We start from the raw sequence: 21695 nt of genomic DNA, 5'->3' as shown, positions 1-21695 counted from the left end.
GGGTGGAGGGGAGCTATGGGGGGAAAAAAGAGGAACAACTGTAATAATCTGAACAATAAAGATTTAAAAATAAATAAATAAAATTTTTGACTTGGGAAAAAAAAAATTGTAGTTCAACAGCAGAGTAACAGGGCATTTTCAAGGAACTATTTCCTCCCTGATGGGATCCTAATATACCGCATGCTCTTTTCGTCTCCTGGAGAAGCTACCACACTCAAACAGAATAGTTTTATCTACCCACCTACCTGCTTGAGAAACATCCTAACAAAAGGGGAACATTTGCCAGGACTCCATAGGCCCAAAGGCTACCTAACAGTTTTTGGTGGCCATCCAGTTGTGGCCATTGTAATCCAGCTGCCCCATGGGGTGTTCCTAGCTCCCCCACCAGGGCAACTTTTCAGGGGGGTCGATAAGCAAAGTTGGGGAGCAATACCACTCACCAGAGGGGAGCACTGAGGTTGTCCCTGGAGCATGTTCCTCATAACAGTGAACATTTCCCACCCACTCATCTTCTCAGCAAGCAGCAGCCTGAGCCTGGCCAACCTCCAACCTCCCCCATGTGGCCACAGAGGGACCACTGTCTTTATTTGCCCTGAAGGAGGAACAGTGTGTTTTTTTTATTAGAAACTCAGCTTTCTGCTCCTCTACCTAAGCAATTCTGATACTTGGTAACACTGACAAGTTTACATACTTTTTCTTGCCTTTAACTACATAAAAACAAATAAAAATGAACTCTGAACCAATGACCATGTTTGGGAGTGGAACTCTTTCAGTAGCCAACATTTTTTTAGAAAAACGTTCTATATTAAGGCAGCGCTGTGGGAACACTACTCTCTGTGGACAGTATCCCACATTCCCGCACTCTAAGGATAGCTAACAAGCAGAGAGTGTCCCCGACAGGCACAAGAGGCCCATGGGCTCACATGCCCCACGGAAACCGAAGCGAAAGCCTAATTTTACCATGCTGTATTTAGACCGTTTGAATTCATTTGAACAAGAAAGTTCTAGAGTTGTTTGGGGCTTTTTTTTTTTTATTATTTCTTGTCAATATTTAAATAGTATTTTTTTAAAAGCTTGCCCTAGATAGTGACTATTTATCTAACACACCATTCCAAAGTTGCCAAATCCTGAAGGAGACTGCCGAAAACCCATATATTTATCAAAATGAAAAGTTCTCTAAACATGTCATATCTACATTATAATTTTATCCTAATTACAACACCTTTTCAATATACAGTGAACAAAGTCACTTCAAAAAAGACACATAATTCACAACACTACTTGTTACCAACTTGACTCTCAACTTGAAGGGGGTTTTCTGAAATACCTGACTGCCAGATGCGACTTTTTACAAGTCTCTCATCCTAAAAAGTGATATAGGTATATCAAAGATTCAAACATAGTTACTATATGACCCAGCAATTCCACTCAGGCGTATACCCAAAATAACTGGAACCTTGTGCCCAAACAAAAACACCAATGTTCACAGCAGCATTATTCACAATAGTCACATTTGGGTTCCTTCAACAGATGAATAAACAATGGAATTTTATTCAGTCATAAAAAGGAATGAAGCACTGATACATGCTACAACCTGGATGAAACCTGGAAAATGTCCAGGGATGTTCAGTGAGAGAAACCAGACACAAAAGGCCACATACTGTGTGGTTCATTAATATGAAATATCTAACATAGAGACAGAAACTAATAATTTTATCCTAATCACAACACCACTTCAATATAAAGTGAACAAAGTCACTGTATATTGGTGATTATCAGGAACTGGGAGGAGGGAGGAGTGGTGATTGACTGCTTAATAGGTAGGTTTTCTTTTAGGGTGATGAAAATGTCTTAGAATTAGAAGTGACAGTTGTATAGCACTGTAAAAGAACTAAATGCCACTGAATTAGCTTTAAATGGCTAATATTCTGTTATGTGAATTTCATGTCAACTTTTAAAAAGTGAACAGAATATCAAGAAACTTGTAGGATAACAACAAATGGAGAAAAAGTGGCAGAATATGAGTCCTTAGAACGTTCTAGATATGGTCCAAGAAACCTGACGTCCGTGAGTCAGTATCAGAGCAAGTTTACGAAAGCAACTGGGACAACACCACCAGGCCTACAGTTTAGACTGCAAGGCAAATTAGGTTTTGATAAATCCTAAGTCCTTACCCAAGGATTTTTCATGACAATCTTATAAAAGCTATCATAAGAAATGTCAACCCCCTAAGTCCAGGCACTGGATGAGTGGCATAAGATTCCCTGTGAAGAAGCATAACTGAGCACTTGACGTACAAAAATATATTTTTCTTCATCTGCAAAAGGGGGGAAGTGGGAATTCAAATGCTGCATTCATGATCTTAAATCAGCCATAACATTAATCAACAGTTATTCTGAGATACTAATGCACCTTTCACCCACCAGATAAAAAGTCACTGATATCAGTATCTGTGTTTTCACCCTGCTTTATTTTTCTGTACACTATGTCCACCTTCTGTGTATCTGTTTTTCATGGTCTCCCTTACAGCAATCATGCTGTGTCTGGTGCTCACAGCCCCAGGAGATTACTATCGGGGCTGGAGGAAGCATGTGCAAAGGGCAGGCAAGCAACAATGACAAAAAGGCAAGTTATGTCTGGATATTAGGGAAGCCTGCACTTGACTCCTTCCTTAAATCTAAATGTGGGCCCTCCAAGCTCCTTGTTGCTAGCTTGTCTGGAATGAGGTTTCAGCACTACAGAGCTCATGCTCCCTTTGTGCCTCCCTTTCCTCATAGCTGCTCCTGGACTTCCATCAATTACATGAATTTCAACACTGATGAAAACAAATTTTGAGGGAAGGGGCATAGGGTGAAAACCAAAATATTTCTAAACGCCCACCATGTACCAGGTGCTCTTATGTGCATTATCTCATTTAATCCTAGCCCTAACCCCTCAGGTTAAGCGACTCACTTCCCCTAAGAGAAACCAGTTCTCAGACTGCCAGTTTTGAGCAAACTACATATTGACCACTTTTAAAAGTGAGACATTGACAACCCACACTCCTAAGAATTGAATCTATTTTAATATTTAGTTGAAGAGAACAACCTCACAAAGAGAAAGGCTAATGTTTTGGTAGACTTGGCAGACATACAGACATACCTGTGGAGTGAGGTTCAGTGGGAAGATCATGTAACTTACAAACCTGCCCAGAATATACGAGGCAGTCTGGCACCCTTCAGAAAGAGCAAATCTTCCAAGAACAAACCACACCACCAATTTGCACTGTTTCAATGCTACTGAATGCCAGACTAATAAATTTCTAGGATGAAAATTCATGCACATCTTTGTAAGTTTAAACTTACGAAAAGGAAGAAATATGGCCAGTTCTGCCTTGGCAGTATATTAGAAAACACAACACACAAACTTTTTACCAGATTTTTCTTGAGAAAGTCTACAAAGTTCTGTCCCAAAATTCTAGTAAATTTCAACAATAATCAGTACATCCCCAGTTACCATTAACATTGTAGCTTTGTAACTAATTATAGAATTATTAATTCTAATTAATTCTTCATTAGTAATCTATAGTTCCCATTTTCTATTTCTACATACCCTAAAGAAAGCTACTTTGGTCTTTTGGAAAACATGTTCCTCTTTCTAAGACACAAATTTGATTCAAATTTCCCTTTCACCTCCCCTTTAAAAATATACTAAAAGTAACTGTAATAACCTCTTACGCATCCTGAACTCACTACCTAGCAAACTCACTTATTCAGAATATAGCTGACAATCAAAAATTGCACAAAGACCAAATTCATAGTTCTCTTAATCAAACTACCTTTGCAGGGTTAACAAGTTTGATCATGTGTTTGGTTTTTTGTTTTGTTTTGTTTTGTTTTGTAATAAATTGAAAACCAACAGCAAAGCATACTAATAGCTACATAAGCTGATAAAAAGAGAGCAAGCAAAAAAATATTTTAAAACATAAGTACTGGAAAAACAAAGCAATCTCAGGCTATTTAAAATAAAGCAAAAATTCCTTTCTTTATAGAGTAGTTGCTATATCAGTAAAAGCCAAATAACAACCAATATTTATAAATGAGTCCTCAAGAAAATTAAATTATATTTGGCATATTTCATTATTCTGAAGGTAAGAAAGTGTTTTATATATTTCAGAAGTGTACAACCAAATGTTTAAGCTAAAAAGGAAAATCCTCACCTCTTCAGAAAACTCAACCATCCAGAAAGACTTACTATAATTGATATTTATATCTAACAACTCTATATTTGATATTTGTATCAAATGAAGCTGGTTTCATATTCACCCATATGCTGCCCCTAAAGCTGTCTGTTAAGGAACTAAGAGAAAGGATCAGAGAATTTAATAGTTAATCAACCTGAATCAAGCTCAGAAAAGAGGATAGCTGTTTAAAAAATAACTAAAGTGATTATGTGAATTAAATTATGTCAGTATTAAATCTCACTTAATCATGACTTTCAAGAAAACTTCTACACACTGGTGAAAATAAAATGCTAAATTTTAGTCAAGGTATATTATTTTTTTAATATATATTTTTATTGATTTCAGAGAGGAAGGGGAGAGAGAGATAGAAACATTAATGATGTGGGAGAATCATTGATTAGCTGCCTCCTGCATGCCCCCCCCCCCCCACTAGGGATGTGCCCTGACCGGGGTGGGAGTGGGGGAATCAAACCATGACCTCCTGGTTCATAGGTCGACTGCTCAACCACTGAGCCACGCTGGCTGGGCAGTCAAGATATATTATTATATAATAAAAGATTTTTTATCAGCCCTAACCAGTTTGGCTCGGTGGATAGAGCATCGGCCTGCGGACTGAAAGGTCCCAGGTTCGATTCCGGTCAAGGGCATGTACCTTGGTTGCGGGCACATCCCCAGTAGGAGGTGTGCAGGAGGCAGCTGATAGATGTTACTCTTTCATCGATGTTTCTAACTCTCTATCCCTCTCGCTTCCTCTCTGTAAAAAATCAATAAAATTTATTTTTAAAAAAATATTTTCTATCATTTCAACTTATATTTAAACAATCAGCTTGATTGTTAACTTCAAAAAGAATCACTTTTCCATCAACTGATGAATGAATAGATAAAATATAGTCTATCCATACAATGGACTATTATGCAACCATAAAAAAGGATGAGGTACTGATACATGCTATAATGTGGATGAATTTTGAAAACAATATGCTAAGTGAAAGAAGCCAGTCATAACAGGCTATATATTGTGTGATTCCATTTATACAAAATGTACAGAATAGGCAAATCTGTAGAGACAGGAAGTAGATTCATGGTTGCCAGGGGCTAGGAGGTTTAGAGAGAAATGAGGAGTGACTGTTAATGAGTTTAGGGTTCTTTTTAGGATGATAAAAATGTTCTAAAATTGATTGTGGTGATTGCTGCACATACCTGAGAATATACTAAAAATCACTGAATCACATACTTGGAATGAGTAAACTGTGTGGTATGTGAATTATATCTCAAAAAGGTGGTTATTAAAATAGAAAAGCTTAAAATCATCCACTCTAAGAACACTGTTCATATTCCTTGTTCAGGAAAGTTCCACACACCATAAGCAATGCTGCTGAAAGGAACAGAAACCTTAGTGCAAACTGGAACACCTCCAAAGGAGTATATGGAATTGGTAATTTAATAGCTGCTAAATAAAGTAACAACATGACTAGAGCTATGAAAGCAAACATTTCCATCTGAACTTCAAATGGCAGAGGGGCAAAGTCGATAACTTAGAATCACCAGCTCTGAAAGTGTTCATTATCACAATTTCTTTCAAGAGTCAGAAAGAACAGAGTTAACTCATTATTACAGCTGAGAAGTTCTCTATAAAATGCTTGTCAGAGATGAGAAATGTCCTTTGAAATTTTTTTGTTTGCATGATAGTTCTAAAAATTTTTAACCTTCTGCAATTACTTACACACTGAGTCAGGCACTTTAATCCTTAGAAAACAGATGACTCCAGCAAACTGTGAGTAACAGTTTCTCTAAGGGAAGCTAGAGTTTCACAAGTTGGGTCTTTGTTGAGGTAAAATTCTCTCTCAGGTCAGATGACATATGTACCAGTGACAGCACTGTCTTTCAGAACAAAGTATAGTGTTTTTCCTTTTCTACTTTGTTTCACCAGCCACTGCAAATCACAGCAAATGTTATATTACTTTCCATGAGCTGCTTTGCTATTTAGAAGAAAGGATAAGAAAACCACTCAAATCTTTTATAAATCCTTTATAATTAAATCCAACAGTTTTTGTTTATCATTAGTGACCTCTAATTTCTAATTACAAAGTCTAAGGTAGCCACTTTCCAGGTGCATTAATTGTTGAACTAGAGTCACACTAAATAGATAGTAAATATATAGGACCCAGGCACACTAAACACATAGCAGATACAAGAGCCCATCAGGAACAAGTGAGTTTTTTATAAATGGAATAATCAGTAAGAACATTATTAATCTAATATTAGCTCTGTTCTACTGCCAACACAGTAAAATTCATTTTATTGGCAACTAACCTTCCAATCTCTCCGAAATAATGTTCAAACAAGCACATTTTTTTAAAAATTGAAGCACATTTTTTAAAAATTTAATCACTTTGCATTTTCTCCAAGCCATTTCAAAAGTGTTCCTTAAACTTTCGTAATCAAATGACACCCTGCTTTATTCAACAAACATAATAATAAAAAAAAAAGCATGTGTAAATTACACTTCTTTAACTCAATCTTATTTATTTATATTCAAAGGAAGTAAAAATACTTTGGCAAATTAAGAATCTCACACATGTTCTGCAATAGCAATTCTGTAAATCTGAGTTTTCATATGCTAAATTTAACTAAATGAGGATTCATACTTTAAACAAATAGACCCAAAAAAACCCACTTCTTCATATTAAGAACGCATACTATTTCCCAATCACCTGAGAAGCTCAGCTAGTCTTAGAGAACGATGGGAAATTTAAAGCACATTTAATTCCAACTTTTTATTTTACAAATATGAGGAAACTGAGAACCAGAGAGATTAAATTATTTTCCCAAAAGTGCTTAACCAGTTAGTAAAGAAAACATCTTAAGATGAAAAAGTAATCTACTAAACAAATTCATTTATACAAATAATAAGGTAATTCTATAAAAGTACTTTACTTTCAGAAAAATCCCCTATCCACACACCATCCGGTTTTTAGACAGCTCATTCACAAAACAAAAATTAACATTAATAAACATAAGAATCATTTTCTCAAGGGAAAAAGAACACATTTATGAAATTACAGAATGCAATGTAATCTACACTTTGAATATTAACCACTTAATAGGGCAAAACTAACTGAATCAATATGCAATGCACTTCTACTTAAAATGTCAAAGCTTTAATGGTATATTGTATTTTAATATCCATATACAAAAAATAAATCACATGGTTTTTTTTCCTCTCTACAAACTAATGGTAAGAAACCTAATTTAATATTTCCCAAACAATTCAAACACAAATATAAATTATTCAAAAGCTGCTTTCATTAGCACATTTTTCTTTGGAAGGAAAAAAATGAACAGAATTTAATAGCATTATATAAAAATCCTGGAAATTATGCACAAGGACTAGCCAGGAGCTTTGCCCAAAAACAGGGTAAGCTGTTTTTCATGTGTATACATGAAAATCAAGTAAGAATTATAAAGAGCTATAGTATTATTAAAAATAAATACACTTCTTAAAATATCCATTTTGCCTAAACTAAGCAATTCAAACTGTATTTCCTAGGCCCTAAACAAACACTTGGGTTTTCAATTACCTGAATTCCAGCCCTACCTCACAGCCTTCACTGTAGTGGCCCTGGGACCCTTAGTCCTGAGGCTAGCCATTCTCATGCACCCATGGGCCTTTATTTCACATTTCCAGGCACTATATTTGCAGCTCTTTTTATCCCCTTCCCTAGATCCTTCCAAGGCCCAGCCCATAACATCTACTTAATAAACCAATCAACCATTACTAGAAAACCAGTTGTCTGCTCTCTACCTTCTTGGTTTGTTCAGATGTCTGGAGTGTGGTTTCACACACAATGGAGTGTCCATATGTGGAGCTCAAGTAGTTAGAATATTCATTCATTCATCCCACAAATATTATGGAGCATCTACTATATGCTAGGCCATGTTCCTGATGCTAGGAATACAGCCATAAACAAATCTGCAAAAATTCCTGCTCTCAAGACATATTCTAGTAAAGTAGAGACAGATCATAAACAAAATACGTCAAATACACATTATACAAATAGAAAGGAGAGTGACAGAGCAGTCATTCCAGGAAGCACTATTCAGAGCAAGGTTCCTATGAAATTTCTGAAGTTAGGCCTTCTAGAACCTTCCACAACTGTCCTTGGGGATGGGGCTTGCTGGGCTGAGGGTACTCTTAGTCTGCAAACAGGTAATCTACATGTTAGTTTAGGATTTTTTTTTCATTTTATAGTTCTTTATCCCTAGTTACCAACATTCATAGGCACTTGCCACTAAACAGGTGTTGGTAAGAAAATTTTGTAGAAGAAACTGTCAGTTGTAAAAATGTACATTAAACCTTCCAAAAAGCTTAAGAAACACAAACTGTTTTGTCTGTGGTACTAATCTACACTAATAAAAGAGAAAAATGGTAATTGGCATACAGCGATACTGTTTTCATTGGCTAATCAGGGCTATATGCAAATTAACTGCCAACTAAGATTGGCAGTTAACTGCCAACAAGATGGCGGCTAATTTGCATATGTAGGCACAATGCAGGGAGGCGAAAGGGAAAGCAGGAAGAAGCCCCCTGCCACTGACAGTGATCTGAAACCCAGGGGGGAGCTAAGAGCTGGGGGGCTGCCCCCCAGCCATGATCGGAGAATCAGGCGCCTTTGCCGCCCTGGCCAGTGATAGCAGGAAGTAGGGGTGGAGGCAGCGATGGGAGCTGGGCACGGTCGAAGCTGGCAGTCCCAGGAGCTAGGGGTCCCTTGCCTGGGCCTAAAGCGAAGCCCACGATCGCGGCGCCCCCCGCTGCCACTGCAGGTCCCCGCTGCCTGGGCCAGACGCCTAGGCCAGAGGCGTTAGGCCTGGGCAGGGGCGGAGCCTGCAACCGCGGGGAGCTGGGGGTCCCCTGCCCAGGCATGACACCTCTGCCGGAGGCCTCAGGCCTGGTCAAGGGGCTGATCCGGTGATTGGTGATCGGAGGGTGATGAGGGTCAACTCCTCTGGCTGAGGCATCAGGCCTGGGTGGACGGCGGAGGCGGGGATTGGGGGGATATGATGGTCCCCTTGCCCAGGCCTGAAGCCTGGGTCAGAGGCGTCAGGCTTGGGCGGGGGGTGGAGCAAGCGATCAGAGGGAGATGGGGGTCCCCTGCCCAGGCATGATTCCTGGGCCAGAGGCCTCAGGCCTGGGCGGGGGCCAGAGCCAGTGATCGGGGGGAGATGGGGGTCCCCTGTCCAAGCCTGACACCTCTGGTGGAGGCGTCAGGCCTGGGCAAGGGGCCGATCAGGCAATCGGAGGGTGATGGGGGTCAACGCCTGAGGGCTCCCAGTATGTGAGAGGGGGCAGGCTGGGCTGAGGGACACTCTCCCCTCCCCCACACACCCAGTGCACGAATTTCGTGCACCAGGCCCCTAGTTCTTCATATAAACATGCATAGACTATTAATTTTCTTTTCAAAAAAAGGAAAGGGTAAACTTTAGCTCAGTCTCTGAATAAAATATATCAAACAGAATTAATGAGATTTTAACACCTATAATTTCTCAACTCCTTAAAACATTACTAAATAAGTATGAAAGCTATTAAAGACTACTGGGCTGTATGAAACAGACTCAGGGGCCAACCTGGAGGGATTTCCACAGACCCAAGATGGAACAAAAAAAATTTTTTTAATCCTCACCTGAGGATATTTCTCCATTGATTTTCAGAGAGAGTGGAAGGGAGGGGGGATGAGGAAAGGGGAGTAGGCGGGGAGTGGGGGGGAGGGCGGGGGGGAGAGGGGGAGAGGGAGAGAAACATCAATGTGAGAGAGACACTCAATTGGTTGCCTCCTACACGAGCCCCCCACGTGGCCAGGGATTGAACCTGCAACCCAGGTACATGCCCTTGACTGGGAATAGAACCGGAGACCCTTCAGTGCACAGGCCGACACTCTTCAACAACTGAACCATGCCAGCAAGGGCCAAGGTGGAACAATTTGACCATCATTAAAAAAAAAAAAAAGATATCTGTAATGGAGTGAAATATATCAAGAAGCTAAAATCCAAAAGTTTATATTAAGTCTTGAAAAAAGTCACTGGTCACCTTCAGAGGATGTTAAGAAACTGACTCAGCCTGACAACTAGTATATAAAGGGAAAGAACCAAGTAAATAAAATATAAACTTCTGAACACAGTTCCCATGATCCTAAGATTTCACAATGGTTGAGATTACAATGTGCATGAAAACACTCTGAACTGGAAAGAGCTAAACAAAGGGAGAGTTGTTTCTGCTGTTGCTGCTGCTAATTGTCCCCACTTTCAATAACACTAGTTCATGAATCTAATCTCAAGAGTGACATGTGCCAAGTACTTTTCTAAGTACTTAACATCATTTTCTCCTTTGTCCTTACAATTATTCTATGCAGTGGGAAATAGTGTTTTCTAATACTGTCCTTTGAGTTTAAATATAGTAGTCGCCCCTAATCCTCAGGAAATGCATTCCAAGACCTCAAATATGACCTCAGTGGATGTCTAAAACCTTGAATAGTACCAAGCCTTATATATAGTTGACCTTTGAACAACACGGATTTGAACTACATGGTCCACTTATACACTGATTTTTTTCATTTGATCCTTGAAGTTCAAACCCATGTTCACAGGTCAACTTTATAGTTGGGAATCCACGTAAGCAGACGGCTGTAGTTATACACAGATTTTCAACTACAAAGGAGGTCCTAGTTATTCATGGATTTTGAACTGCAAGGGAGGCCTCTAACCCCCAAGTTGTTCAAGGGTCAATGATATATAATAAGTCCTCATTTGACGACATGGATAAGTTCTGGGACTTTAGGCAAAATGACATATGTTGAAACCAATTTTACCATAGGCTAATTGATATAAACAAGTTAAGTTCCTACAGCATAAAAGATGTTGAACAAAATGACATTACTTGAGGACCTGCTGTTTAAACCAATAATAAAGTTTAATTTATAAATTAGACACAATAAGAGATTTACAATAGCTAATAAAATAGAACAATTACGCCGAAACCGGTTTGGCTCAGTGGATAGAGCGTCGGCCTGCGGACTGAAAGGTCCCGGGTTCGATTCCGGTCAAGGGCATGTACCTGGGTTGCGGGCACATCCCCAGTGGGAGATGTGCAGGAGGCAGCTGATCGATGTTTCTCTCTCATCGATGTTTCTAACTCTCTATCTCTCTCCCTTCCTCTCTGTGAAAAATCAATAAAATATATTTAAAAAAAAATAGAACAATTACAACAATACACTGTTATAATAATTATGTGAGTAGCCCTAGCTGGTTTGGCTCAGTGGATAGAGCATCAGCCTTCGGACTGAAGGGTCCCGGGGTTCGATTCCAGACAAGGGCACATGCCCAGGTTATGGGCTCCATCCCCAGTAGGGGATGTGCAAGAGGCAGTCAATCAATGATTCTCTCTTATCATTGATGTTTCTCTCTCTCTCCCTCCCTCTCTGAAATCAATAAAAATATATTTTTTAAAAAATTTTTAATTATGTGAATAGTTTGGGGGCCATTATTAAGTAAAATAAGGGTTACTTGGACACAAGCACTGTGATACGGTGACAATTGATCTGATAACCAAGACAGCCACTAAATGACTAATAGGTTGTAGTTATATAGCATGAATATGCTGGACAAAGAGATGATTCACATCCCCAGTGGGATGGAGTGGGATGGCCTGAGATTTCATTATGCTACTAAGAACAGCGCACAATTTAAACTTATGAATTGTTTATTTCTGGAATTTTCCATTGAATGCTTTTGGACTGCAATTGACCATAGATAACTAAAACAATAGAAAGTGAAATCACAGATAATGGGAAACTACTGTACCGGCTCCACCACTTAGCAGCTCTTTCTAGTTGTGTAACCATCCCAAAGTACTTCTCTGTGCTTCAGTTCCCTAGTGTATAACATGGAGATGTTAAGTGTCCTTACCTCCCAGCCCTATTTGTAATACGATAAGCATATCTAGTACATATTTGTTTAGGTGATTATTTGATTAATGCCTACTTCCCCTTCTAGGCTGTAGGCTCCATGAGGCCAGAGAGCTCTACTTCCAGAACCTAGTCCTGGCTTCATAAATAGTGGAAACTCATTTGATATTTGTTGAATAAGTAAATGAATTTACAGTAGAAAACAGGAGAGCTGAATAACTGCTCAAGTTCAAAACTCAGCCAATATCTCCAGAATTTCAAAGCTGAAGATTTCCTTATAATTCCTCAACTATCAAGGGGGTCACATCACGTTAAGTACCTCTAAGCCCTGTGGACCAGAATCAGCCCAAGAACAATAGTGCCTGAACTCCCTGGGGTTTTCAATAAAGAAGCTGCCAAATTTGGCAACTACAGTTTATCCAAGGCAAGCTATCAGTGTTTTTGTATTTTGGACACTTGCCCTTTTTAATTCGAGAAACTGACACAATCACAGTCCCTGGTGTGTTCTGAGTTTCAGTCCCAAATTATACAAGATGTGCAACGAATAGAATGTAGGAAAAAAGAAACACCCTTGAGTGCAGTACAAAATGTGACTCACCAGCTAAAAGAGTTGGTTATTATTTATTGAACAGCTGTTGTGATCAAGTCACTATGCTAGTGCTTTACTTAATCATCATCTCATTTGATTCTCCCCATAACCCTCTGACAGAGGTATTGTCATTCCTTTAAACTGGAGAGTCCCTATATAGTTTGTCCAACGTTCCATGGCTCAGAAATCACAGAACTCAGAATTAAGTCCAAATGTATCAGAAACCAAATTCCATACACCCAACCACCAAAGGGTGAGCCCTGCAAAAATAAATTAAAAGAACCAAGTTGATCGTTTTCATCATAAACCCTAAACACCAGCAACAAATATTTGGCAGAATCACAAAAGGATTTTTTTGTTGTTGAGAAAAAGTAAATGTATGAACTAAAGTCACTAGCTACTTCTACAATAAATGTGATATGTCTATCATAATTCCAGTTTGAGTTGTTTCATCTACTTTGAGAATGCATGTTTGGGTAGCAGTTCTCAAGGTGTGGTCTGTAGCCCCCTAGGGGTCCCTGAGACCTCTGCAAGGTATCTGTGAAGTCAAAACGTTTTCCATAATAATGCTATGATGTTATTTGCCTTTTGCAGTGTTGACATTGGCAATGACGGTACAAAAGTAATCGTGGGTAAAACTGCTGATGCCTGAATCAAAGCAATGGCACTAAACTGTACTAGTCATCATTGTGTTCTTTACCACCACATATTTGCAAAAGGGGGGAAAAAAAAGTCAGTTTCATTTAAGAATGTCCTTTGAGGAAGCAGTAAAAATGAATAATAGTGTTAAATCTCAATCTTGAATGCATGTCTTTCTCATAATCTGTGACAAATGGGAAAAAGTGCCTACAGCACTTCCATTGCACTCAGATGTACCATGATTGTCAAGAAAAGCATCCATGCAACTGTTTGGGTTACAAGCTGAACTAGCTGCTTTTTTGGTAGAATATTCTTTATACTTGACCTACAGACAAACTATGGTCATTTAAATGAGTATTTGGCAGACTGTTCCTGAAAAATGAACAAAATGAGTCTGCCACTTCAAGGAAAACAACTGACAGTATTTGTTGCCAATGATAAAATTCAAACTTTCAAGTGAAAACAAAAATTCTGGAAAACTCTTATCTGCCACTGTGAAATTGACATCTTCCCAATATTAAAGGCTTTGTTTATGTTGACACTGGGAAGATCTGTATAACAAAACACCAATATTTTTGAAATAATGCATGATGTTACAAAACACACTTGGGTAAAGATTCATGCTTCAAGAATCCAATGGGCTTTTAATAGCATATAAAGAAATTGATTAATAGGATTTCAGATCCATTTTGCAAGTAACCCTTAGGAAACTACCACTTGTCTGTTGGGTGTTAGTTTGGTATCTAAGAAAAATATCCACAGTTATCTAAAAAGGCGATGAAAATGTTCCTCCATTTTCCAACTACCTCTACATCAAAGTAAAGCCAAATTTTCTACACATTCATCAACAACCTGCAACAATGCCAAAGAAGCTAAAAAAATCTAGCTGGCATATTTTAAAATGGCTAAAATAATAAATTTTACGTGTATTTTACCAGTTTTTTAAAAATCCAGTCTTTGATTAATACAGACATTAAAGAGATCTGCAGAAATGTCAAATAGTGCCACTCTTCTCACCAAATTTCTTTGTTTATGAAAATATTTTTTTGCCTTAGCCGGTATGGCTTGTTAGATAGAGCATCAGCCTGCGGACTGAAGGGTTCTGGGGTCGATTCCTGCCAAGGGCACGTACCTTGGTTGCAGGCTCAATCCCTGGCCCTAGCTGGAGTGCACGCAGGAGGCAATCAATCAATGTGTCTCTCACATTGATGTTTTTCTCTCTCTGTCTCTCCCCCTCCCTCCCATTCTCTCTAAAAATCAATGGAAAAATATCCTTGGGTGAGGATTAACAAAAAAATAATAAAATTAAAGCACAAATATACCTTTAAAAAATATTTTAATCTGGTTACTTTTATAAAAATATGTTATTTATATTAACATGCAATGGGTACAATGGGCTTATTATTTTTAAATGAGTCAAGGAAAGACTTCTGAATCTTCTGTTTCAATTTCTAATAAGGTAAATATCAATATATAACTTACATAAACACAAGTTCTTTAGCTTCCATAGTAATTTTTAAAAGTATAAAAGGGTCCTGAGACCAAAAAGTTTAAGAACCACTGACTTGTGGAAAAAGACTCATAAACCAGTCAGGGCTACTCCTGACCATTACAATCCCAGAATTCCAACACCTTCTCAAATCTGTCCTGTCCCAGCTTCCACCCTCTGGTTCTACTATTGCTGCCACCACCATCAGCCTTGGGGGGAGGGGAACTTGACCTTCCAGCCTATTCCAAGGGAATGAGCCTCTCTTACCTCAGCAGAGCATGCTAGACAGTTCCCTTCCTGTTTTCAAAAAACTCTCCCCTCTTCTATAAAACCATGATTGTGGGTGGAGTGACTGAGCACGTTTGTTTTATCTTCCTAATATTTAAGAGGGGAGAAATAAGATGTCTGGAAGCATTATCTGACAGTTTCACCTTTGGTCTCTGTGACTCGACCTATAATAGGAAAAACCAAAAGTTCTAGGCAAACACATCATCTTTTTGCTTGTGGCCCAAGGCAGAATAGAACAGGGTCCAGTGGTTCACCCCAAATGGTGTGGAAGGACCCTGCTCCCGTCATTCAAATCTTATTATTTCTCCCTGTTTTTAATAATAACTGCTCCTCACTTTTGGGATAATTTCCAAATTCCTAGTCCTGAAAATTCTTGCTACCTTCTCTCTCAGTGATTGGCCATCCTATCTAAAATGACACACACACACACACAAACACATATTCCATCTCCTTTTTCCTGCTTTATATTTTCTCCTTAGAAGGTAACATAAAACAAACTTTATATTTTATTTGTTTACTGTCTGACTGCAGTATTAGAGCGGAACAACCAAAAGGCAGAATTTTTGTCTGCTGTATTCACTGCTGTATCCCCAGCACCTAGAACTGTGCCCAGCACAAAATGAATTATTTGTTGAATGAATGAATGAATGAATGAATGAACAAGCCAGGGGTTCCTGGCCTGTCATATTCTGCATTCTCCACCATACCATAGAAACTTCAAAGGCCTCTCACCCATTCCTGACTTAAAACTGTCCCCAGGACAATTCCAGAAACTTGAAATGTCATTTCCCATTCAAGCCATCAAGCCCCTTGCCTCCCCCAGTTGTCTGTTTAAACCAGGCTCCAAGTCTATCAAGTTGATCTTACTACTCTCATATCTCTCCCATCATCTCCATCACCACTATTGTTACCTTGCCTCAAGCTACCATCAGTCCTGCTTGGATTTACTGAAACAGCTCACTAATTTCCAGTCTCATACCTTCTAATACAGTCCCTGGAACTGAAAGAGTTAGCTTTCTAAAACTGCAAATCAGATCACTTAAGCCTCCTGCATAAAACCTATCAGTGGCTCCCCATTACCTACAGGACTGAATCCAAACCCCTTCCCAAGTCACCCACAACCTTCCTTGTCCTAATGAACTACTTACAATAGCCCAACCCACCAAGTAACACAACCTCAAACCTTTGCCCATACTATTCCCACTGCACCAAATGTTCTGCTTCTATCTACCTAGAGAGCCACTGCTCAATCTCAAAACTCACCCCAAGTTCATGCACCTCCCTAAAGCGTTCCTGACTCTGCATACTCTATAACATTTCTAACTGTGAGCTCAAGGAGGTGAGGAACTGTCATGACTCCATCTGTGCATCCTCAGGGCCAGGTGCATTGTAAGAGCACAATAAACATTTCCAAGGAGTGAGTGAATGTGCATAAATAATCAAAGTCCACCTTCCACAAAGCCTGTGTAGCTTCCTTTCACGCTGCCAGGCTAGTTCAGGAATCCCCAGTTTACTCTACCCATGTTCATTTCTACAGAGCCCTCTACTGGGTATTTTTAACCCCATATTCTGAAAAGGGGATGAGAGGGAAAGGCTAATGCCCAACATTGTATAAAATAATATCTATCACAAATCCAAAGACAGGCTAAAAGAAATCTTACATATATAACCTTAATCCCATGTATGAAAAGCATTTTCTACACACCATGTGATCATCTCAATTTGGCAGATTTGAACGTCTGGAGAATCGAACTGTGCAATTTCAAAAAGGGGCAGGAAGTTGTGTAGACATCCTCTATTAGTGGAGTCCTGTCCACAAAGATTTTCCAAATAAGCTGAATACAGCAAAATTCATGGTCTCAGGGAAACAGTTAAAGGAGGGAATACCATGTAAAGAAATCACCGGTTTAGCTAAGCCTTGTCTTTCCCTATTTTCCATCCAGTACTAAAACTTTTCCTTATAAATACATAATACACACAATTTAGAGAAAAAGGGAATTTACCAAATTTACATACACTATTTGAAGTTTAAAAAAAATCAACAAACCCATTCTAGACTTTTTTGCCTGCGTCTTTAGACCCTTGGTCCATAAACTGAAAATAAAATTACCCATCAATCAACAAAAACTTTTTGTTAATTTGGGTACTGCCAAAAATTCAACGACTTGGCCATTTCCAGACATACTTAATGATTACATCTGTTCTTATTTTTGAAATTCAAGTAATGCCCTATTCAAAGTATCCCTGACAGAATTGCTATCATTGTCATACTTAATTTTACATAGTATAGCACAGCTCCATTCTCTGGAATCTATCCCACTATTTCTGAGGACAGAGCCTAAAGATGCCAAAATGTCCAGCAGTAATTACATCTGCACACCACTCCACTGGCACCTTCAGAGTCGAGAGCGAGAGCCACTCTCCTACAGGGAAAAACACTTGTCATGGAAGAATCTCTCAAGTGAACTGCGAAGTGTAGTTTCTGACCTCATCAATGTAGCATTTAAAACTCTCGAGGTCAGTGGTTCTCAACCTTGGCTGCACATTAGAATCACCTGGGAACCTTGTTAAAATCCTGATTTCTGGGCCTCATCCTCCAGAAATTCTGTTTCTTTGTTACTAATAATGAGGCCCAGAAATCAGGATTTCAACAAGATCCCCAGGTGATTTTAATGTGCAGCCAACGTTGAGAACCACTGCTCTAGGTAGAGGTAATTATCAGGTGAAAATGTTCTTCTACTACATCATTATTCAACTACTAGCAAAATTACCTACAGGCCTGCCCAAGAAACACAACTTCTAATAAAGTTCTAATAAAGAAAAATCAGAAGGACAGAGCACCCTGGCCAGATAACCAATAACTAAATGATGTGGGGAACTCTGATCACAAGCAGAGAAAGAAAATATCAATTGAGCATATAGGATTGTCTGAAGGCTGACAACCTATTCAGGCCCTCAAACTCAACCATGTACTGTCTCTGATTACTTCCCCCATCTCTGATTTGAGCTGTTACTTCTCCTTCTGAGGATTCCCTTTCCTGGGGTTTTTCACTGTGTGACTATGCAACATGTGGGCACAATAAAACATATAATATAGCTTTACTGATTTAGGCTTTTAAAAATCCATGTGATTTTCTCTACATACTACCTAAGTAGATGTTCCTTCAATCTGGAAGATTTTAGTAAAACATAAGGACTATTTTTCAAAAGTGTTTTTTAGAATCCTTACTTTTGTTCCCATTTACTTAAATATCACTTCCTAGACTTCAAATATTTTTGTCCTGTATGAAAATAATAAAATTAAAGAAGCCCAGTGAAAACATCAAGAATAGCAGTAAGGAACTTAAGACTTGGACAAGGGACCAGATACTAATCTGAGGGGCTGGAGGTAGGGGGTCTAAATATTGCTCTGAGTGCACTGCTTACTTTCAAGTCACCTGATGGTTTGAGAAGTTCAACATTCTAAAATACTGTAGTCTATATGATAATACAAATACCATGATAAGCATCGTTAAATAAAGTTGAAAGCTGAAAATGCAAATTTTTTTTTTTAAAGAGACATAGGCAAAGGGAGTGTACACCTAGGAGTACATGATTCCATCTAATTTTCAGAGTCCTACGGGGCTGAGCTGACTTCCTTGTCCCAGCAAAGGGAGGCCTAGACAGGAGAAATGTTTTATTCTTCACACTGTTGGAAAAGGGCACAAGAAAACGTTTTGATGGGACTTAAGGGTGACCAAATGAAATGCAAAGGCAACTTCTTAAAGTGCTACAAAGTTCTGACTGCAGGGCTTCGAAGGTCCCCTGACATTCATCAGGCCTGCCCCCAGAATTTCAGAAATATTAACAGCCAACTGGCAAGGAGATACATTTTCAAAGTTCTACTTCCTTCTATGGTCTCACCTAGGTCAGCACTGCCACAGTGTGAACAAATCTGTGATATTTGACTCAATGGAGGGAAAGTCCTACTGGCTCTGAGATGCCCCCACAGTAAGGTATCGAGACAAATACTGACGCTGGAAAGAGATTGGTTTGTGTTTTTGTTTTGTTTTTCAACACAAACAGGATTAGGGAGGGAAATGACTAGGCAAAGAAATACACGTACCTTTCAACTGGTCAACAACAACGCTGGGGCCTAGGCGTTCAGTAACTCTCCCATCCTCCATTTCATACCGATCATCTAGGTATTTTGCAGTGGCCTCGGAAATGTGAACCTTGCCAGCCACTCCCAGCTGCTCCATGAGATTGGCCAGGTTCACGTCATTGGACCACACGTCGAATTTAAACCTCCTCATGCCCAAGATGCCACACAAGACAGTCCCCGTGTGAACCCCAACACGCATGTTCACCATTTCTTTCTTCTCCTGGCAGAAGTGCTCGATGGCTTTTATCATGCCCAAGCCCATTTCGATGCAGCAGTAGGCATGGTCCGTCCGGGGCTCGGGGCACCCTGCCACACAGTAGTAGCAGTCTCCCAGGGTGCTGATTTTCTCACACTTCGTCTCTTCACACAACCGGTCGAAGCGACCAAACAGATCATTGAGGAGACCCACCAGAGCATGAGCAGACTTGTTGGCACTCATCTTGGTGAAGCCCACAATGTCTGCAAATAAAATACTGACCTCTTCGATCTGCTGCATCTTAAATGGGCGGAATGCTATAGGGGCTTTCTGTATGGAAGACTTTTTCTTCCTGTTCTTGGGGCTGGAGGTAGCATGCCTTTTCACAGAATTCTCACTCTCCTCATCTCCCTGTTTCATCAAGTCATCAGCTATGATTCTTGGCATCACAGAATGAATCATCCTCTCTTTCAGGGCTTTTTCCACTTCCAGATCCTTCCCATGCATAATTGACTGTCCCACCTTGAGGAAGGTGCTCCTGGATCTCACCTGGGACATGATGAAGAGGTGGATCCCAATGGCATGAATGCAGACATGGAGTAGGGTTCGGCTCAGCAGCTCCCAGTGCCCGGGCCCTGCTTCGGGTGAGGGGAAGCAGTCTTCATCTTGGAAATGATAGCCAAAGGTCTCAAAAAGAACAGAATACGCCACTCCCAAAAACAAGCTCAAGTACAAAGGTAAGTGCATGACGGTGTAGAGCAAAAAGAGCACTTCGATGCACATGGAAAAGCTCCCCACTTGAGATAAGCAAGTGACTGTGGACTTAGCTGAGGGAGTATGATTGGAGCTGTCAACACGTCCTGAGAGAGGCGTCAGAACCTGGACCTGGGCAGCCAGGGTCAGAGCGAACACCAGGAGGGTGAAGACCAGCGAGGTCCACACATAATGTCGGGCATACAGCCTGGTGAAGGTAAACAGGAAGAAGCCCACACACACCACGAGGAAGCACAGAGCGGGGGCTGCCATGACAATCAGTTTGGATCTCATGTGGACCCCAAAATAGATGCTCCAGAGCAGGCAGGCGAAGCCCATGTAGAACAGCGCGTACCGGAAGCGGCGCTGGGTCTGCGGGAAGCAGCGCTCCAGACAAGCCTCCTCCAGGTTCACCGAGTCGAACTTGGGGTCCCACCACCGGCGGGAGGCCCTCTCGAACAGCTGGGGCAGCTTCTTCTGCCTGCGCAGGCGGCCCCCGGCGCCCGCTCTCCGGGGGACACCCCCCGAGTCCCCGGAGCTGCTACAACTGGAGGAGATGCTGTACTTGCAGTGTTTGGGGTGGCTGTTGGACGGCAGCTGCTTGGGGTTGATTCTGACCCTCACGCTGTTGCTGTCTCCGCTGGAGTCGCAGCTCACTTCGGTGCCGTGGTGCGGCAGCAGCTGCTGGTGGGGCGGGGAGGCCATGTTGCCGCGCGCCCGCAGCCGCCCCCGGCCGGGATCGCCGCTACCTGTCGGCGGGACAAGCAGAGTTAGGCCGGGGTACACGCACCTGAAGGCCACCGGCTCTGCCCACGTTCCCAGGGGCGGCCCCCGCGCTCTACTTGCAAAGACACCATCTGCTCACACCACTGCGGTCATGTCTCATCCGCGCTCCCACCGCCCCACCTCGAGGCCGACCCCGGCCACCCGGCGCGGGCCGGAGCGCCCCGGGTCCACCAGGCGGCGGCCACCCCGCCCGCGGCACCGCCCGCGCCCGCGGCGTGTCCCCGCGCTCACACTCGCCTGCTGTGCCCCCCGCGGCGGCGGAGGGGAGTCCAGCCCCCGGCTTTCTCACGCCGCCGGCCGCTCGGGCGAACACGGCTCTCCGGGCGGCGGCGGCGGGCCCCTCATGCTGCGCGCGGCGCGGCGCCTCCACTGCGTCAGGCCGCCGGCCAGACCCCGCTGTCCCGCCCCGCGCTCGGCGGCCCCGCGGGAGGCGGGCGGCGAGCTGGCGGAGCCCGCGGCGCTCCGGCCGCCCCAGTCAGCGCGACCCGTCCAGAGACGGCTGCGGCCAGCCCCTCCCGCCCGCTCCCGAGGCCGACCCCACGAGCGGGGATGCCCGGGGCCCCTCCCGCCCGCACCGAAGGCAGGGCGCGGGCCCCTCAGCCGGCGGCCCGTGCGCGGCACTGCCGCAGAG

General features: G+C 41.5%; 1 protein-coding gene across 1 annotated transcript in view; it reads right to left on the bottom strand.

Annotated features, from left to right (window-relative positions):
• ADCY9 (adenylate cyclase 9) overlaps nucleotides 1-20983 on the bottom strand; it is a gene marked incomplete at its 5' end in the record, with an annotated part of 141118 nt that extends 120135 nt beyond the window's left edge. Inside the window, one exon of the mRNA XM_081088768.1 lies at nucleotides 19291-20983. Within this exon, the coding sequence (XP_080944894.1) occupies nucleotides 19291-20983 (1693 nt within the window). The remainder of the gene's footprint in view (nucleotides 1-19290) is intronic.
• Between the last annotated feature and the right edge of the window lie 712 nt (nucleotides 20984-21695).

This window comes from Myotis nattereri (genome assembly GCF_964212035.1).
Source record: "Myotis nattereri genome assembly, chromosome: 4".
Lineage (NCBI taxonomy): Eukaryota > Metazoa > Chordata > Mammalia > Chiroptera > Vespertilionidae > Myotis > Myotis nattereri.
The sequence above is the reverse complement of the archived record's forward strand: the minus strand, read 5'-3'. Positions and strand labels throughout refer to the sequence as shown.